The sequence below is a fragment of the Apium graveolens genome, chromosome 6, assembly GCF_009905375.1.
Source record: "Apium graveolens cultivar Ventura chromosome 6, ASM990537v1, whole genome shotgun sequence".
In the NCBI taxonomy this organism is placed as follows: domain Eukaryota; kingdom Viridiplantae; phylum Streptophyta; class Magnoliopsida; order Apiales; family Apiaceae; genus Apium; species Apium graveolens.
The window spans coordinates 41,855,103-41,869,174 of NC_133652.1; the positions used below are offsets into that span (position 1 = coordinate 41,855,103).

A 14,072-nucleotide genomic window follows, 5' to 3' on the forward strand; every position below is an offset into this window, starting at 1 on the left:
GATACGCTCAATCAGGAAGTGCACTGGACCGGTGGACCCAGCTAGAGTCCAAAATAATATGGGCCAAAGAAATCCAGTTAAAAGGGATATCATTTACTGTATGGACTACACTGTATATTACAGAAGGGCCATAATTTGAGTCCATCAGATGTGTTTGATTATCGAGTATTCGAGTTCAAGTAACTCGAGCCTTTCTTTCATCCAGATGATTTAAATTTCAATTATAAAATAATGTTGGACCTGGAATATAACTTAATTAACTCAAGTCGAATTTGAGCTTCTTAACAATTTTTTGACCGCAAAAAGTCTAAAAAGTCAAGAATTATGGAACAGATGAAATACAATGTATTATATGTAAGAGGAATGCTATACTTATCAAATATATTTTCGAAATCGTTTATAAATGATGAGTTGTCAAAATATTATTAAATATTTCCTCGTTAATAAAATGAATTTTTCATATATTAATACAAGTCTTACGAATGAAATAATATAACGTATTTTTAGAACATATATTTTTGAATCCTTTTCCGGTGATGTAACATTGCTCAATATAAAATAAATAGTTGTTTCACAAGAATTAAAAATTGTAAAAGAAGGAGACGGAATATACTCAAGTACAAAATATTGTTTTTAAAGTAAAAGTACAAAAAATAAAGTAATTTATGCCTACCCCTATTTCTTTTGAACGACTACTACCGGGTCACTTTCCTAAAACTTAGAAGCTAACAAAATGAGATGATACACTTGAAATATACTTACACACATAAAATATATTACAATGGCCTCTGCAGGTTTTGCAGCAAAATTCCCACAAGCCCAGTTCCCAATATCAAGAAATATTACTCCTTATTCCACACCCAATCATTTTATTCTAAAAACACAACTTTTTTGTTCTTGGAAACCTCATCAAAGATTTGTCTGTTTGTTGCCCAAATTTGGCAATAATAATAATATTGAAAATGTAATTGAATTGGATGAAGAGGGTCTTCATTTTGTGGAGATGTCATCATTTTCAGACACTGGTTTGTACTCAAGAGAACTGGGAGTTGGTGTTAGAGCTGTTCATATGGCTTGTTTGCTTTGTCAGAAAATTCAACATGCTTTGCTCTTGGAAACAACTGAACATGTCAGCTCTAAGGATGATAATTCTCCTGTCACTATTGCAGGTTATATATTCTTTTCTTCATTTTTTGTAATGCATTCTTGATTTGGGTTGTTGTAATTGGAATTCTTGAAATTGGGATAATGTAATTTTTTTAAGGACTCTAGTTACGAGCAGATATACCGGATACGTTAAAAGTCGGGGATTTTTACGGTAACAGTCCGTGCTCTTTTGAAGACCGTGTACAATAAGGTCATCGAAACCAGACTGAGACACTTTTGAGAGGGCATAGTGCGCAAGTTAGTTTTTTTTTTTTTTTTTTTATCTTTTTAATTGAGTGCTTGCATTGGTAACTTCAGTGTTTTAGTACTAAAGTGAAGATAAATTTTCTATGATGCTTTCATTGTTTACAATTTAAATGTAGTATTTTATAGGGCCGTAAGATACTGACACGGGCTTAGTGGTGAAGTGGAGCATGTGCACCTTAAGCTAATTTTCAGCTGGTACAGATATATACTAGTATATGTTATCGAATATATCTCGTGGGTAGTGGGAGAGTAGAGTAATTATCAGCTGGACTTGAATTGTTGCAGCAGATTATTTCACATTTTCAGATTTACCATATTGTACGTGATCCATATTTTGGAAAACCTGACTGTCTCTTGTTGCTAATTTTATTTACAATATTAGTTCAGCAGTTACTAATTACTATTATTTGCTAATATACTAGTGAAATTTTCACAATCAAAATCCAACTCACTCCATATGCAGCGGGTAGGTGATTGGCTTAATTGAACAGAAAGAATGATTAGTGATAACTCGGTTTCTTCCCAAGTATTCTCCTTTCTCACACGTGCTGGGGCCGGACTTCTGTAGCGGTTGGAGTGTGATTGACCTGCTAAGTAGGGTCTCTGCAAAACAGAACCGAGGGGGGTTGTATTCCGCGGCAACTCCGGTGTAAGAATGAGAAATGGGCTTTCTTGAAGAAGAAGAAGAGGGGAAGAAGAGGGAAGAAGGAGCTATTCAAAAAATATGTGAGGGTGTGTGTATAGGTGTGTGGCAGTCAAATATTTTTCAACCCCTGAAACCCTCTTTTTGGGGCCTTTTATAGGTCCCAAGATTTAGGGTTTTTGGGGTTTGTACCTCTTCATCCTGACCTTTGATCATTCTTGGTTGGTGACAGGTTGGACGGTCCAGATGGGCTGTGTGGTCAGATGTCCTTTCTCCATCAGAGTTGTCTTGGGATGATTACCTGTGAATGGCTGGGATGCAATTGTTTCATTTTGGGTAACATGAGACAGTTGACTCTTTTGTTTTTGTCCTGTGCCACGTGGCACCGGGGACCACTCTGGCTTGGGCCTCGAGTGTCATCTCTTTTGGGCCTCTGTTCTTCTATCCGGGCCTGGTTATTTCTGGCCTATCATTTGCCTCCCACTCCCTTATGCGGGTTTTCCCGGATGGGGGAATAGTTATCTTGGAAAAAATTCACTTCTTTGATTTATCTCATGACTCCGGGATGTTGGGTATAAGTTCCCGGGTGGTGTTTGGGTAGACCCTTTGGGTCTTGGCCTTTTGGACTTTTGTCATTTTTCCTTTGATTTGGGGCCCCTAACCCCGGGGCGTTGTTGGGTACAAGTCCCCAACAAGGAGTTATTCAAGGTTAGAAACAGGGTATACTAGGTTAGAAAGAGGAGGAAAAATATGCTTTTATGCAAGTATTTCTTGTTCAAAATTGAATATAAATTTAGAAACAGGAGGAAAAATTTGTGTTCTTTGAGGTGTACGCCCTTTTCTTACTTCTGTTACTACTATTCAAATGAGCAATATAATATTAGTTAAGCGAGTCTTCAGAATGAATGCTATCATCAGACTTGGTACTAGCAAGTAGGCTAATTTGAAACATGGATGATCATGTGAGTGCACAATTTGATACTCCATGTAGTTAAGTTAGTATTGGGGTTACCTTGCTGAATAAATGGTCACATGAAAGTTTATGACAGCTAAAACTAGGATGGTATTGCAAAGCTTATGTTTTTTGACGTGAAGTATCAAATATCTACTAGGCCAACAAGAAGTGTGTACAACAAGGTTTTTGATAAATTTTTATCATATTGACTTGGTTCAGAATCATAAGTACACTTTTAATTTAACATAACCGTTCTGAAAATTTTAGTAATATTAAGAATAAAATTGTTAAACACTTTCCTATAATAAACTATATGACTTCAAGTAAAATTGGGTATTCTGACCATGCCTTTTAACAGATTGGAGTGTTCAAGCTACTGTTAGTTGGGTGCTCTCTGAGGCTTTTGGAAGTGAGAATGTATCAATTGTTGCTGAAGAAGATGTACAGGTGCTTTCTAAGTCGAATGCCACTGGTCTGCTAAAAGCTGTTGTCAAGACAGTGAATACTTGTCTGGCTGAAGCACCTAGATTTGGACTTAAAGCTCCGCGTTCTGCTCTGCATCCAAAAGAAGTTCTTGAGGCTATTGGTCGATGCAATTCAAAAGGTGGCCACACTGGAAGATTTTGGGTACTGGATCCAGTTGATGGCACGTTGGGGTTTGTACGTGGGGATCAATATGCTGTCGCTTTGGCACTAATAGAAGACGGCGAGGTTGTGTTGGGAGTTCTTGGCTGCCCAAATTATCCAATGAGGAAGGAACTTTTAAGCTATCAAAATGGTAACCAGAGACCTATAACTCTACCAACATCTGACATTGGGGATAAAGGTTGTGTTATGTACGCAAGGAGAGGTATCCACACATCTTGGATGCAGCCACTATTATGTGGAGATGAGACATTTGTGTGGCCAAACTCTGCAAAAAAAATTCAAGTGTCTCCTATTGATGATCCGGAATTAGCAACATTTTGTGAACCAGTTGAAAAGGCGAATTCAAGTCATTCCTTCACAGCCGGGCTAGCTTATAGTGTTGGCCTCAGGTAAATATATATAAATAGTATATATCTAATTTATTCCTCTTAGATTCTCTAGCGTGACCTAAAAAGTTAAATGATTTCAGAAATCTACTTTACTTGGAATCATTGTCCATCTTGATAAAGAGTGATATCCATAAAGATAAGATACACAGTGATTTAAACTGTGCAAACATTTTAAAGCCCTGACATTGTTCTGATAAAAATATTGTTGTAGAGTCTGGAACTCTGGATATTCATCAAGTGACTCTAAAGGTCATATGTTATCTTGACTGCAGGAACAAGCCATTACGAGTATACAGCATGGTGAAGTATGCAGCCATAGCTCGTGGAGATGCCGAAATTTTTATGAAGTTTGCTCGGGCTGGCTACAAGGAGAAAATATGGGACCACGCAGCTGCTGTTGTTATCATTGAAGAAGCAGGTGGACTTGTGACCGATGCTGGAGGCCATCAACTTGATTTTTCAAAAGGTGTATATCTTGAAGGACTTGATCGAGGTATAATTGCTTGTGCTGGCTCCAAACTACACGAGACTCTCATCACTGCTGTTGATGCTAGTTGGAATTCCTCTAGCCTGTGATATTCACTATACGAACTTAACTCCTATAAGGTAAACCTGCACTACAATATGCTGTTTTTGAACTTACATATTGGTGTAAGAGAAATCATCATTCTTTATAACCTATCTCAGGAATCATAATTTCGTTAGAAGCAATTGCCTTCTCTATTATACTATCTCATGTAAATCTTTGAATACAAAGAGGAGTATCATGTTGAAGATCAAACTTACACGTGCTTGACGAAACATGTAAAACCAAGGCTTACAAATTAGCATATAGCAATAACTTTATTCATTACTTCAATTATTTTACTATCTTAGTTTTATCTTTTCCCAGTTGATCTACACTGTTTTACTAATCGCTAGTAGTCTGTCAAAAGTGACAATAAAAATTAGCAATAACTTTATTCATTTCTTCAATTATTTCACTATCTTAGTTTTTATCTTTTCCCAGTTGATCTACTCTGGTGAATCGCTAGTAGTCTGTCAAAAGTGACAATAAGAATTAGCAATAACTATATTCATTTCTTCAATTATTTCACTATCTTAGTTTTTATCTTTTCCCAGTTGATCTACTTAGGTGATTCGCTAGTAGTCTCTTTAGTAGTCTGTCAAAAGCGACAATAAGAATTAGCAATAACTTCATTCATTTCTTCAATTATTTCACTATCTTAGTTTTTATCTTTTCCCAGTTGATCTACTCTGGTGAATCACTAGTAGTCTGTCAATAGTGACATGTACATGTGCACTAGTATGCGTTTCAATAGTGGAGTCACCCTCATCCCTTAGCGTGATATGACAATTTGAATTTTGTTAAGGATGGTGTTCATGAGTTTATGTATATGAAAATGTCAAATTAAACTAAATCACAAGTAGTCTAGTAATGATAAATAGACGCATGCTTAAGAACAAAATTTATAAGACTGAGAGACATGAAATATTTTAACAGGTTTGCCCTGTATTTTGCATATAAGTAGGCATGTTTAAACTTTAGTGTGCATATCCTTTTTCCTTTCCCAACCAATGCTGTCCTTTTGTTGAGAAAGACATGCTTGATTTTAAAGAAGAGGATGATAGTTGTGAGTCATTTGATAATAGTATTGCCTAATGTAATGTGTTTAATGTGTTGAGATAGCTGATTGTGATGAGAATAATGGCACATGGATTTAAGGAATAGACCTACCTATCTGTACATTGGGACTTTATATTTCAATTGTAGATTGAATGACCATTTAATTCAATTGTCGGCCCTGCCTCTCGAATGACCCTGTTTCTTAGCCAGTGGACTGGTGGTACAGTGCAGTACAGGTATACATACACTAATACACGTGAAAAAAAATATCCAACACAATTTTGAAAGAGGGTCTAAAATACCACAATGTGTCGTGCATCCACAAGATGCGCATTCCTTTAAGAAAGCTCTTTTATGTGGGTCACATCATCTATTTGACTTGAATGCACATTTTTGATGTGTAACACAACGCGCACAAATGTGCAAATGCGCTAGGCCGTAGTTGTGCGTAAAGACACATTTCTGAATGTGTAACAGTTGCGCAGGTCCTAAGAAGTCATGCATGTGCTGGCTTGTGTCTACGTGATACCCGAGTTCTACCTTTTCTGTGGTATTTTGGGTTTTCCTCTGAAATTGTTATGTTCCGGAGATAATTTATAATGTAGTTTGGACCAAAATTCTTAGAACACATAGAGAGATGCATACAGATAATGAGATGATAAATATGTACTAGTAGATATTCAAGTCACCTTGATCTTACAAGATGCATGCATACAATGAGATGATACATTTGTAGATTGTTAGGTGACCGTCATATTATAAATCTGCAAACGTGAATACTGTTATGTGTCGCTTTTGAACACCTATTAGAAGAGGTTTTGTCACATAATTATTATCAGAGCAAGTAGTTTGCGTATGCACTCCCTAACTAATCTTTACCACAATTTGATTACTAAATTATGGTACAAGAAATGAGAGATCTTAACGGATGCTCGTCTACGTTGTACTGTGCAAAAGACTCCTAATACGGCGTGGGAAAGGTAGGTCCGATATCATGTACTCTATCGGGTCGTACTCATTGCAAAACACTCTGACACGGCATGAGAAAAGTCCGATATGAAAAGGGGGTTCGATGTGGTGGAATGAGATATAGACAACCATATGGTTAGCCTCTGTCACAAAATTTTCATCTTTATTACAAAGAAGAAGCCTAATTAAAGCTCCAACAACCGGCTTTGACCTTTTTATCATCATCTTCATGGATGTATTATGTATACATCTAATCTCATTATCAAACTTTAAATCAAATATCATCTTCATGGATGTGGTAGGCTTATATGTATTATCATCATCTTCATGGATGTATCAAACTTTTGGGCTCTTATGATTTATTGGACGATATTCATGATTCGATCTATTCTGCCTTCAATACGAAAACTATAAGATCCATGGTCCCCCGTTGGTGCAATTACAATATATCCTTTAAATCAGGAGAATTCTTTATTATGTCCCCCCCTGCTACTCACAATTGGGCTATTCACTAGTACACACACGTTGCCTAAACTGAATCTCCTAGTCCCATTTTACATGTATTTTTTTAACGATAAATGTAGGAATACTTTTAAAAAATTACTCTAAAATTTGTTCTAAAAAATTAGATTAGCTTGTAATTTGATATAATTTTTGTTTTTAAAAAGAATAGGTAAAATGTTGATCGAGTATGTTATAATCTATATTAAAATGAGATTGAGTTTTGTACATAATGTTTTATTATATAAAGAGAAAAATGTTCATGAGATTGATTATCATAAGGAACTTTCACTAAATGCAAGTATATTTCAGTATAAAATAGTAATGATTTTGTAAATGTATATAATATCGTGTATTAAGAACGGATTTTTTTTAATATGTGGGAATGTATTATTAGGAACATCAATCTCTTATAAATGTGTATTGACTATGGACACATAAGCATGGGTATTAAGTACAGCACACCCTAGTTTCCTCCCTCATATTCAAACTCCTTCAACTGTAACCCAATTCTTCCCCTCTCGAAATTAGTAAAAAAAAAAAAAAAAAAATTCTTCCCCTATCGATCTACACATTTCATAAATGCCATTTCTCTCTCTCAGCTACTTGGCATTTATATACTTCCCTTCTCCCTCCTCAGATTCAATTTATCACCTAAAAAAACACTATGAACAGCTGTAGGATCATATATGCATTCTCTCTCTTTCTCATCCTCATCTTCCTTTCTCTGTCAACCCTACCTGGATCTGCTTCCAGGGCCCCTCCAAAGCCTGGTAGCAGCGGCAGCAGTACTGGTTCTGGTGGCACCTTCCCGGGTGGTGGTTATGGTTTCCCTGGTAACCTACCACCAGCATTTCGTGGAATAATTGGTAATGGAGGTTCAGGAGGTTGGGGTGGTGGCTACGGGGGTCCTAGCGGTGGCTCTGGAAGTGGAGGAGTGATAAGGCCTGTTGTAACATGTAAAATAAAGGGACCTTGTTATGGGAAGAAGCTGAGGTGTCCAGCTAAGTGTTTCAATTCTTGGAGTAGATCCGGCAAGGGGTATGGTGGTGGCGGAGGTGGCGGTGGATGTAGTATGGACTGCAAGAAGAAGTGTACTACTTCTTGCTCAACTTAGTAAGCTAGCTAGTGGTGGACACTGGACACCACTCCAGGAGAGTAATACAGTGGTACCACTAAATATTAGGTCATATTTTGACCTTTGTCTGTAATATACTGTATGGTGTATGAGTTAGTGTGACCCTAAATGGATGAGTACCTGCCATAAACTTTTAGTTGTTGATGATCTTTATTTCTAGTGTTTGTGTTTTGAGTAGTTAGTTAATGAGAAATCATCAAGAATAAGTTATGCCGCCTTTTACTCCTGCAAATCAAGTACTCTTAACCCAACTAGTTTGAATTAAAGTGCATTATGTGTAGCCCTAATTACGGTGATTTGAGTGCTTGTCTTCCTTTAACTTTTAACTAATTGGGGGGACGGGACCCTATAAATTAATAAAGAGGGGGAGGATAATTGTTTTAGACGACCTCCTTAACAAACATGGTCCATTTACACACCCCTTTAATTATCACCCTCAATAGAGTTATTGTCTCTTTACAACTTTGGTCTAGCTAGTACAACTGACGGACCTCTTCTCTTAACACTCATTGATTTGTTGTTTCCCGTACGTATATATACAAGAACAGAAATGCTAATTAATTTGGTAATTGTTGCTAATTCTCCTTTATAATCCACCACCGCTAAGTTTCATATATATTACATTTGTTGGAGTTGGATATAATTTCTAGTTGATAAGAAGTATTAGCTCTAATAAAGTGCGATAACCCCGGTCGATTTTAAGCGATAACCGGGTTAAGTCTGCAATTTCGAGTATGAAATAAATCCAAGCCTACTACTCCAAATGCAGACAATTTAAATAAATAAAAAACCTATAGCATCCTCTAAAAAATCATGACTTGTTGGTATAAATAGCAGGTACTTTATCTTATTAACAAAATAATACTCCCTCCGTCCCAACCAATTCTTTACATTTGGTTTGGGCACGGAGGTTAAAAATTATGTATAAAGTAATGAAAAAGAGAAAGAAAATTGGAAGAAGTGAGGAGATAGTGGAGTAAAAGTAGTGTGAAAAGGAAGGAAAAGTGAGAAAGTGGTGGGACCCATTAACTATTTTTGGTAAGTTTTGAAACGTAAAGAATTGGATGAGACATCCAAAAAGGAAACTGTAAAGAGAGGAAGTAGTTTCAAATCTATTTGAAATGGGAATGTTACATACACGCTTTCCTTAACAGGAGATTGATGAAGTGTTACATGCACGCTTTCTTTTTCTATAAATAATCGAACCCCTTAATTTTGTTCTTACGAATATGATGCTCCGGTGAAGTCTATAGGTACCATATTCAGTAGTTACTCCTAGTTGATGCATATCAGACGTACATGTACAGGATTCGAATACACTTCTTTTATTCGGTTAAATTTATCATCATAAACAAAATATATAAATTCAAACTGGATGAAGAAAAATCTAACACAAATCACCCGGCCCTCTATATTTTAATAGATACTGTAATAAACCTCTGAGTAATGTGTTTCTCTTTTTCCTAATCCACCTTTGTGGTTCGACTAATAAGCTTGTGTTTGCAGAGCTCCTCGTTCACTAATTTATTCGATATTCAGCCTACTCCGCTTCACTATGCGGTAGCAGCAAACCTGCGATTCTTTTGGCAGAAGATAATAGTACTATTTATAAGTCATTCAGAGAGTATATAACAAATAGGAGTACTTCATCGGTACTTTAAACTTTAAAGTCAATGGACAATTCTCATTGAATTTAATGATTTAGAACTAGGGTGAGTATCGGGTGAAATGAGCGGGTTTAGAGCTCATAACCATTCAAACTATATTTAGCGGTTTTATATTTTACTTAACCATTACCGTAACCATAAACGTCACTGGTATAACCAAACCACTCAAACTATAATGGTTCGGGTTGGGCGTTTTCCTTTTAAACCGTTAAGAAAAAAATGTGCATATATGTACTAGGTAATAAATTTAATAAGTTAATACAATATGGATTCAACTACTTATGAATATCAATTACACAAATTCATTATCTAATAATTTGGATCTTTTAAATTTAATATCTAACATCCAAGTATATTTAACATAATATGGATTCAACTACTTATAAATATCAATAATTCATCTAATATATGTATCTTCAAAATATATAATTAAATATATTTAAATATATTCGGGTGGTTTGGATATAACGGGCGGTATAAAAGACAATTCCAAACCAAACCGTTATTTTTCGGTTTTTGGAAAAGTGAAACATAACCGATCCAAACCATTGCAAAACCATTAAATTTCGGTTTGGACGATTATGAAAATTTTTGCTCACCCCTATTTAGAACAACTCCAAGAGACTCTTAAATTTTTCTCTATAAATATTATAATTAATAGACTCTTGACTATTTCCTCTGTTTTCTTTTATATGTCGTTTAACTTTCTTGCACATTGTTATGGATCAAAAACTAAGGTATACTAATTGCTGTATTTATTACTAGAGAACGTGAGTTTCGAGGCTCGATTTGACTGCTCTTGTGTTTCGTGACTCGATCTGCCTTACAAGATGCCTACGTACCTTGATGTATGCCAATGATCAAGTCAAAAAACGTAGTTCTGATAGTGGGGGTGAGACCCCTTATATAGATGTTGGGAGTCCTTGAATTGAACTTGGGTTATGAGACTGGAAGGTCAAGTCTCAGAATTAGAATGGACTTTGGAGTCCTAAGAAGTAGGAAGCTGATTCCTTATCCCACCAGGTTCCTTGTAGGCCAATCTACAAGGATTTATTTCTCCACTAGGACTCATCTTACCAGCTGACTTATCCCTTATTAATTAAATATGAAATTAATTAATATTCAGGGTTTTGGGCCTTCTCAAATGGGCCTAGCCGTTGGCCCAATTCTGATATGATTAATGCAAAATTAATTACATACCCAGGCCTTACTTTCTTCCCTATCATTTGCCCCCCAACTTTTGGGAAACAGTGACTAGGTTTCGCAGAAGTTAAGTTCATTTGTTCCCTTACAGGGTACCGTTTTTGCGTAAAGTGTGGAGCGACCTACACATTTACAACGATTTGCTTTAATCCCTATTATTTAGGAATTATCTTAATTTTCAGGAATTTTCCTTGAATTCTGGGATTTTTTTCTTAATTTTCTGGAATTTTTCCTTAATTTTTGGGATTTTTCCTTTAATTTCTGGATATATTCCTCATTTTCTGAGAATATCCATATTTTTCAGAAAATATTTAAGGAATTTCCTTTAATTTCTGGATTTATTCCTTTTTTTCTGAGAATATTCATATTTTTCAGAAAATATTTAAGGACTTTCCTTTAATTTTTGGATTTATTCCTTTTTTTTTCCTGAGAATATTCATATTTTCCAGAAAATATTTAAGGAATTTCCTTTAATTCTGATTTTTTCAGGATTTTTCTTCCCTCAATTTTTTTCTTCTTTTTTTTAATACCTGGTTCGACCAGGAGTCCTGTTCCACCCAGTCGAATTAACCCTCAATTTGCTCTGATCGACAGGTCTTTCGAGGAGGTGTTTTCGAGCAGGAGTCCTGGTCGATTTTCGGCCATGATTTTATCCCTTTTTAATGCATTTCGATCAGGATTTTAATCCTTTCGGTCAGGATTCCTCATTTTTTGACCGAAATTGTAATAACCCCCAAAATTTTGAACTTTTTGTAACCCTTATGAATAGTGTTTTTGCTGAATGAGAAAACTTTTCATGCCACACTATGTAGGGGTTCTGTTTTGGATATTCTGAGATTTTATTAGTACTCTATATGGTATATAAGTGTATGTAAAGATCGTCAGAATCCAATTCCGAACACTTTGATTTTTCCCGGAAATCCACTAGATACGGAAGGAATTGAGTATAAGGTAACAGGATAAAAATGATTTAAATTAAAGGATTATAAGAGAGGATCATAAAAGGAATAGAATGTATTGAGAAAGGTTAAGGAAACCCAAGTAATAAGATCCCGAGTATGATCCCTCAAACGAGAAACGAGAACGAAAGTTAAGCGAACCGTATAACAAATCAGTGGTCATTAGGCAAACAATTAGGGAGTTAATCAAGGAGGTTAGGGATGATGAGGTCATCCAACCAATAAGAAGGGGGCAAGTAAGGGAAGATGACATCATAAGCATGACATAAGCATGACATAAGGGGAAGGAGATGTGGTTGGTTTATAACCACACAAAGATAAGGTTAATAAGGTAATTAACCAAAACTAATCAAAAGAAAATCAACCAACCAAAACAAAACAAAGCAAACACAAAAATCATTTTATTTCTCTCACCAAGAAGCTTGCTCTCGGCTTTTTCCATTTTCAAAGAGAAGAATTTTCAAAATTCAAGTTCCAAGCTTCCTAAATTGGTAAGATAATTCTCTAGTACTCCTTATACATAATTATGGCTATCTTATGAGTTTAAGCCTCCAATTCATTCTTAATCTTCTCCAAGAAATCAATGAAGAAGACAATGAATAGTGATTTCAAGGTTTTTAACTGGATTTTTCTTGTTTTCCTTTAAGATCCAAGCATCTCTAAGACATCTCAAGGCTTCTTAAGGCTTCCTAGCTACTCACATCACTTCAAGGAAGGTATATCATCTCCAAACCCTAGCTTTACTTTGTATATTAGGATGATTTTGATAGTTATGGTAAAGAGTAGCTTGAAGCTTGTTTGTTTAGAGTTTGGGTTGGAATGGTGGTGAATTGAATGTTGAAATCTTATGGTTTGGTTAAAGGATTTAAGTATAGTTTAATTCAAGTTTAAGAATAAGTATAATTGTTAATATTGAGTTGATCGGGGCTGTTGTAGTGTGATAGGGATGAACTTTGGTTGTATGAATGGATTGGGGTTGTTTGGTGATTGAATTGGAATGGTATAAAATTGGGAAATCGCGTAAACATAGCCGTCGTAATGTCCGATTTACTTTAGACTGCTTTTGTTCATAACATTAGGACCCGAGAACTCCCTGCTAGGCTTTGACCATTGCCATGTTTAGATAGTTCATGTTACGAGCTTCGTTTTAATATGTGGTTCGTTTGATTCCGATGTACGGTTTAGGAGAAACGACCGTTTTAAGTAATGACGTTTCGCGAATGAAACATTACCCCTCGCCTTACTTTGAAACATAGGTTAAAGACCTAAAAAGGGTTAATTAGTGTATGAAACAATTATGTTAAGTGTGTTAGGCAGTTGGTAAGACACTCACGAAGGAATCGCCTTAAAACTCGTAATGGTTAAATTATTAAAAATGGTGGAGCCGAGGGTACTCGAGTGACTTAAGAGAATCAGTAAGCGCAAAGCGAGCGTTAGAGTCTAATTTGGTTAAAGTATAGATTTACAAGTGACTTTGGTTTAATTCCAACTCACATGTTGTTTATAGGTTACCAGACTCGTCCCAAGCCATTAATAACCCTCAGTCGCTCAGGCAAGTTTTCTACCCGTATAACTGTTGTTGTGATGTATATGTGTATATGCATGATCTTGCGATAAATGCATATTTGTTATTAACAAATTCTTGCGATATATTGTAGCATGTGATATGGTATATATGCATGCCTGTTTCATATTCTTGATTTATATATCTGTTGGTTCAAATGCTTATAGTTGCATAATACCTATGCTAGAGATAAACGATATTTGAGTTTACCCTTAGTATAGGGAATCAAAAGGTGAACTTTTTCTAAAAACCGGGAGGCGAGGCTCCCGAGTATATTAATATATATATATATATATATGAATAGTTTTCAAAACTATTAATCGAATAAGGTTTATTCGATAACTTTAACGTTATTTTATTTAATGAATATTATTTGAATATTCATTTGAGGACTTA

At 35.6% G+C, this 14,072-nt stretch overlaps 1 protein-coding gene across 2 annotated transcripts; it reads left to right on the plus strand.

Annotated features, from left to right (window-relative positions):
- Window positions 1–699: 699 nt before the first annotated feature.
- Window positions 700–6,994, plus strand: LOC141668813 (3',5'-bisphosphate nucleotidase AHL-like). 2 transcript variants are annotated; one of them, XM_074475828.1, is made up of 4 exons: window positions 700–1,169; window positions 3,370–4,048; window positions 4,321–4,654; window positions 6,585–6,994. In XM_074475828.1, the coding sequence occupies exons 1-3, from the start codon at window positions 782–784 to the stop codon at window positions 4,622–4,624; spliced, it is 1,371 nt and encodes a 456-aa protein (XP_074331929.1). In that variant the 5' UTR covers window positions 700–781; the 3' UTR covers window positions 4,625–4,654; window positions 6,585–6,994. The 2 variants fall into 2 exon arrangements, with proteins under 2 accessions (XP_074331929.1, XP_074331928.1); XM_074475827.1 differs by lacking the exon at window positions 6,585–6,994 and having other exon boundaries at window positions 701–1,169; window positions 4,321–4,907.
- Window positions 6,995–14,072: the final 7,078 nt, after the last annotated feature.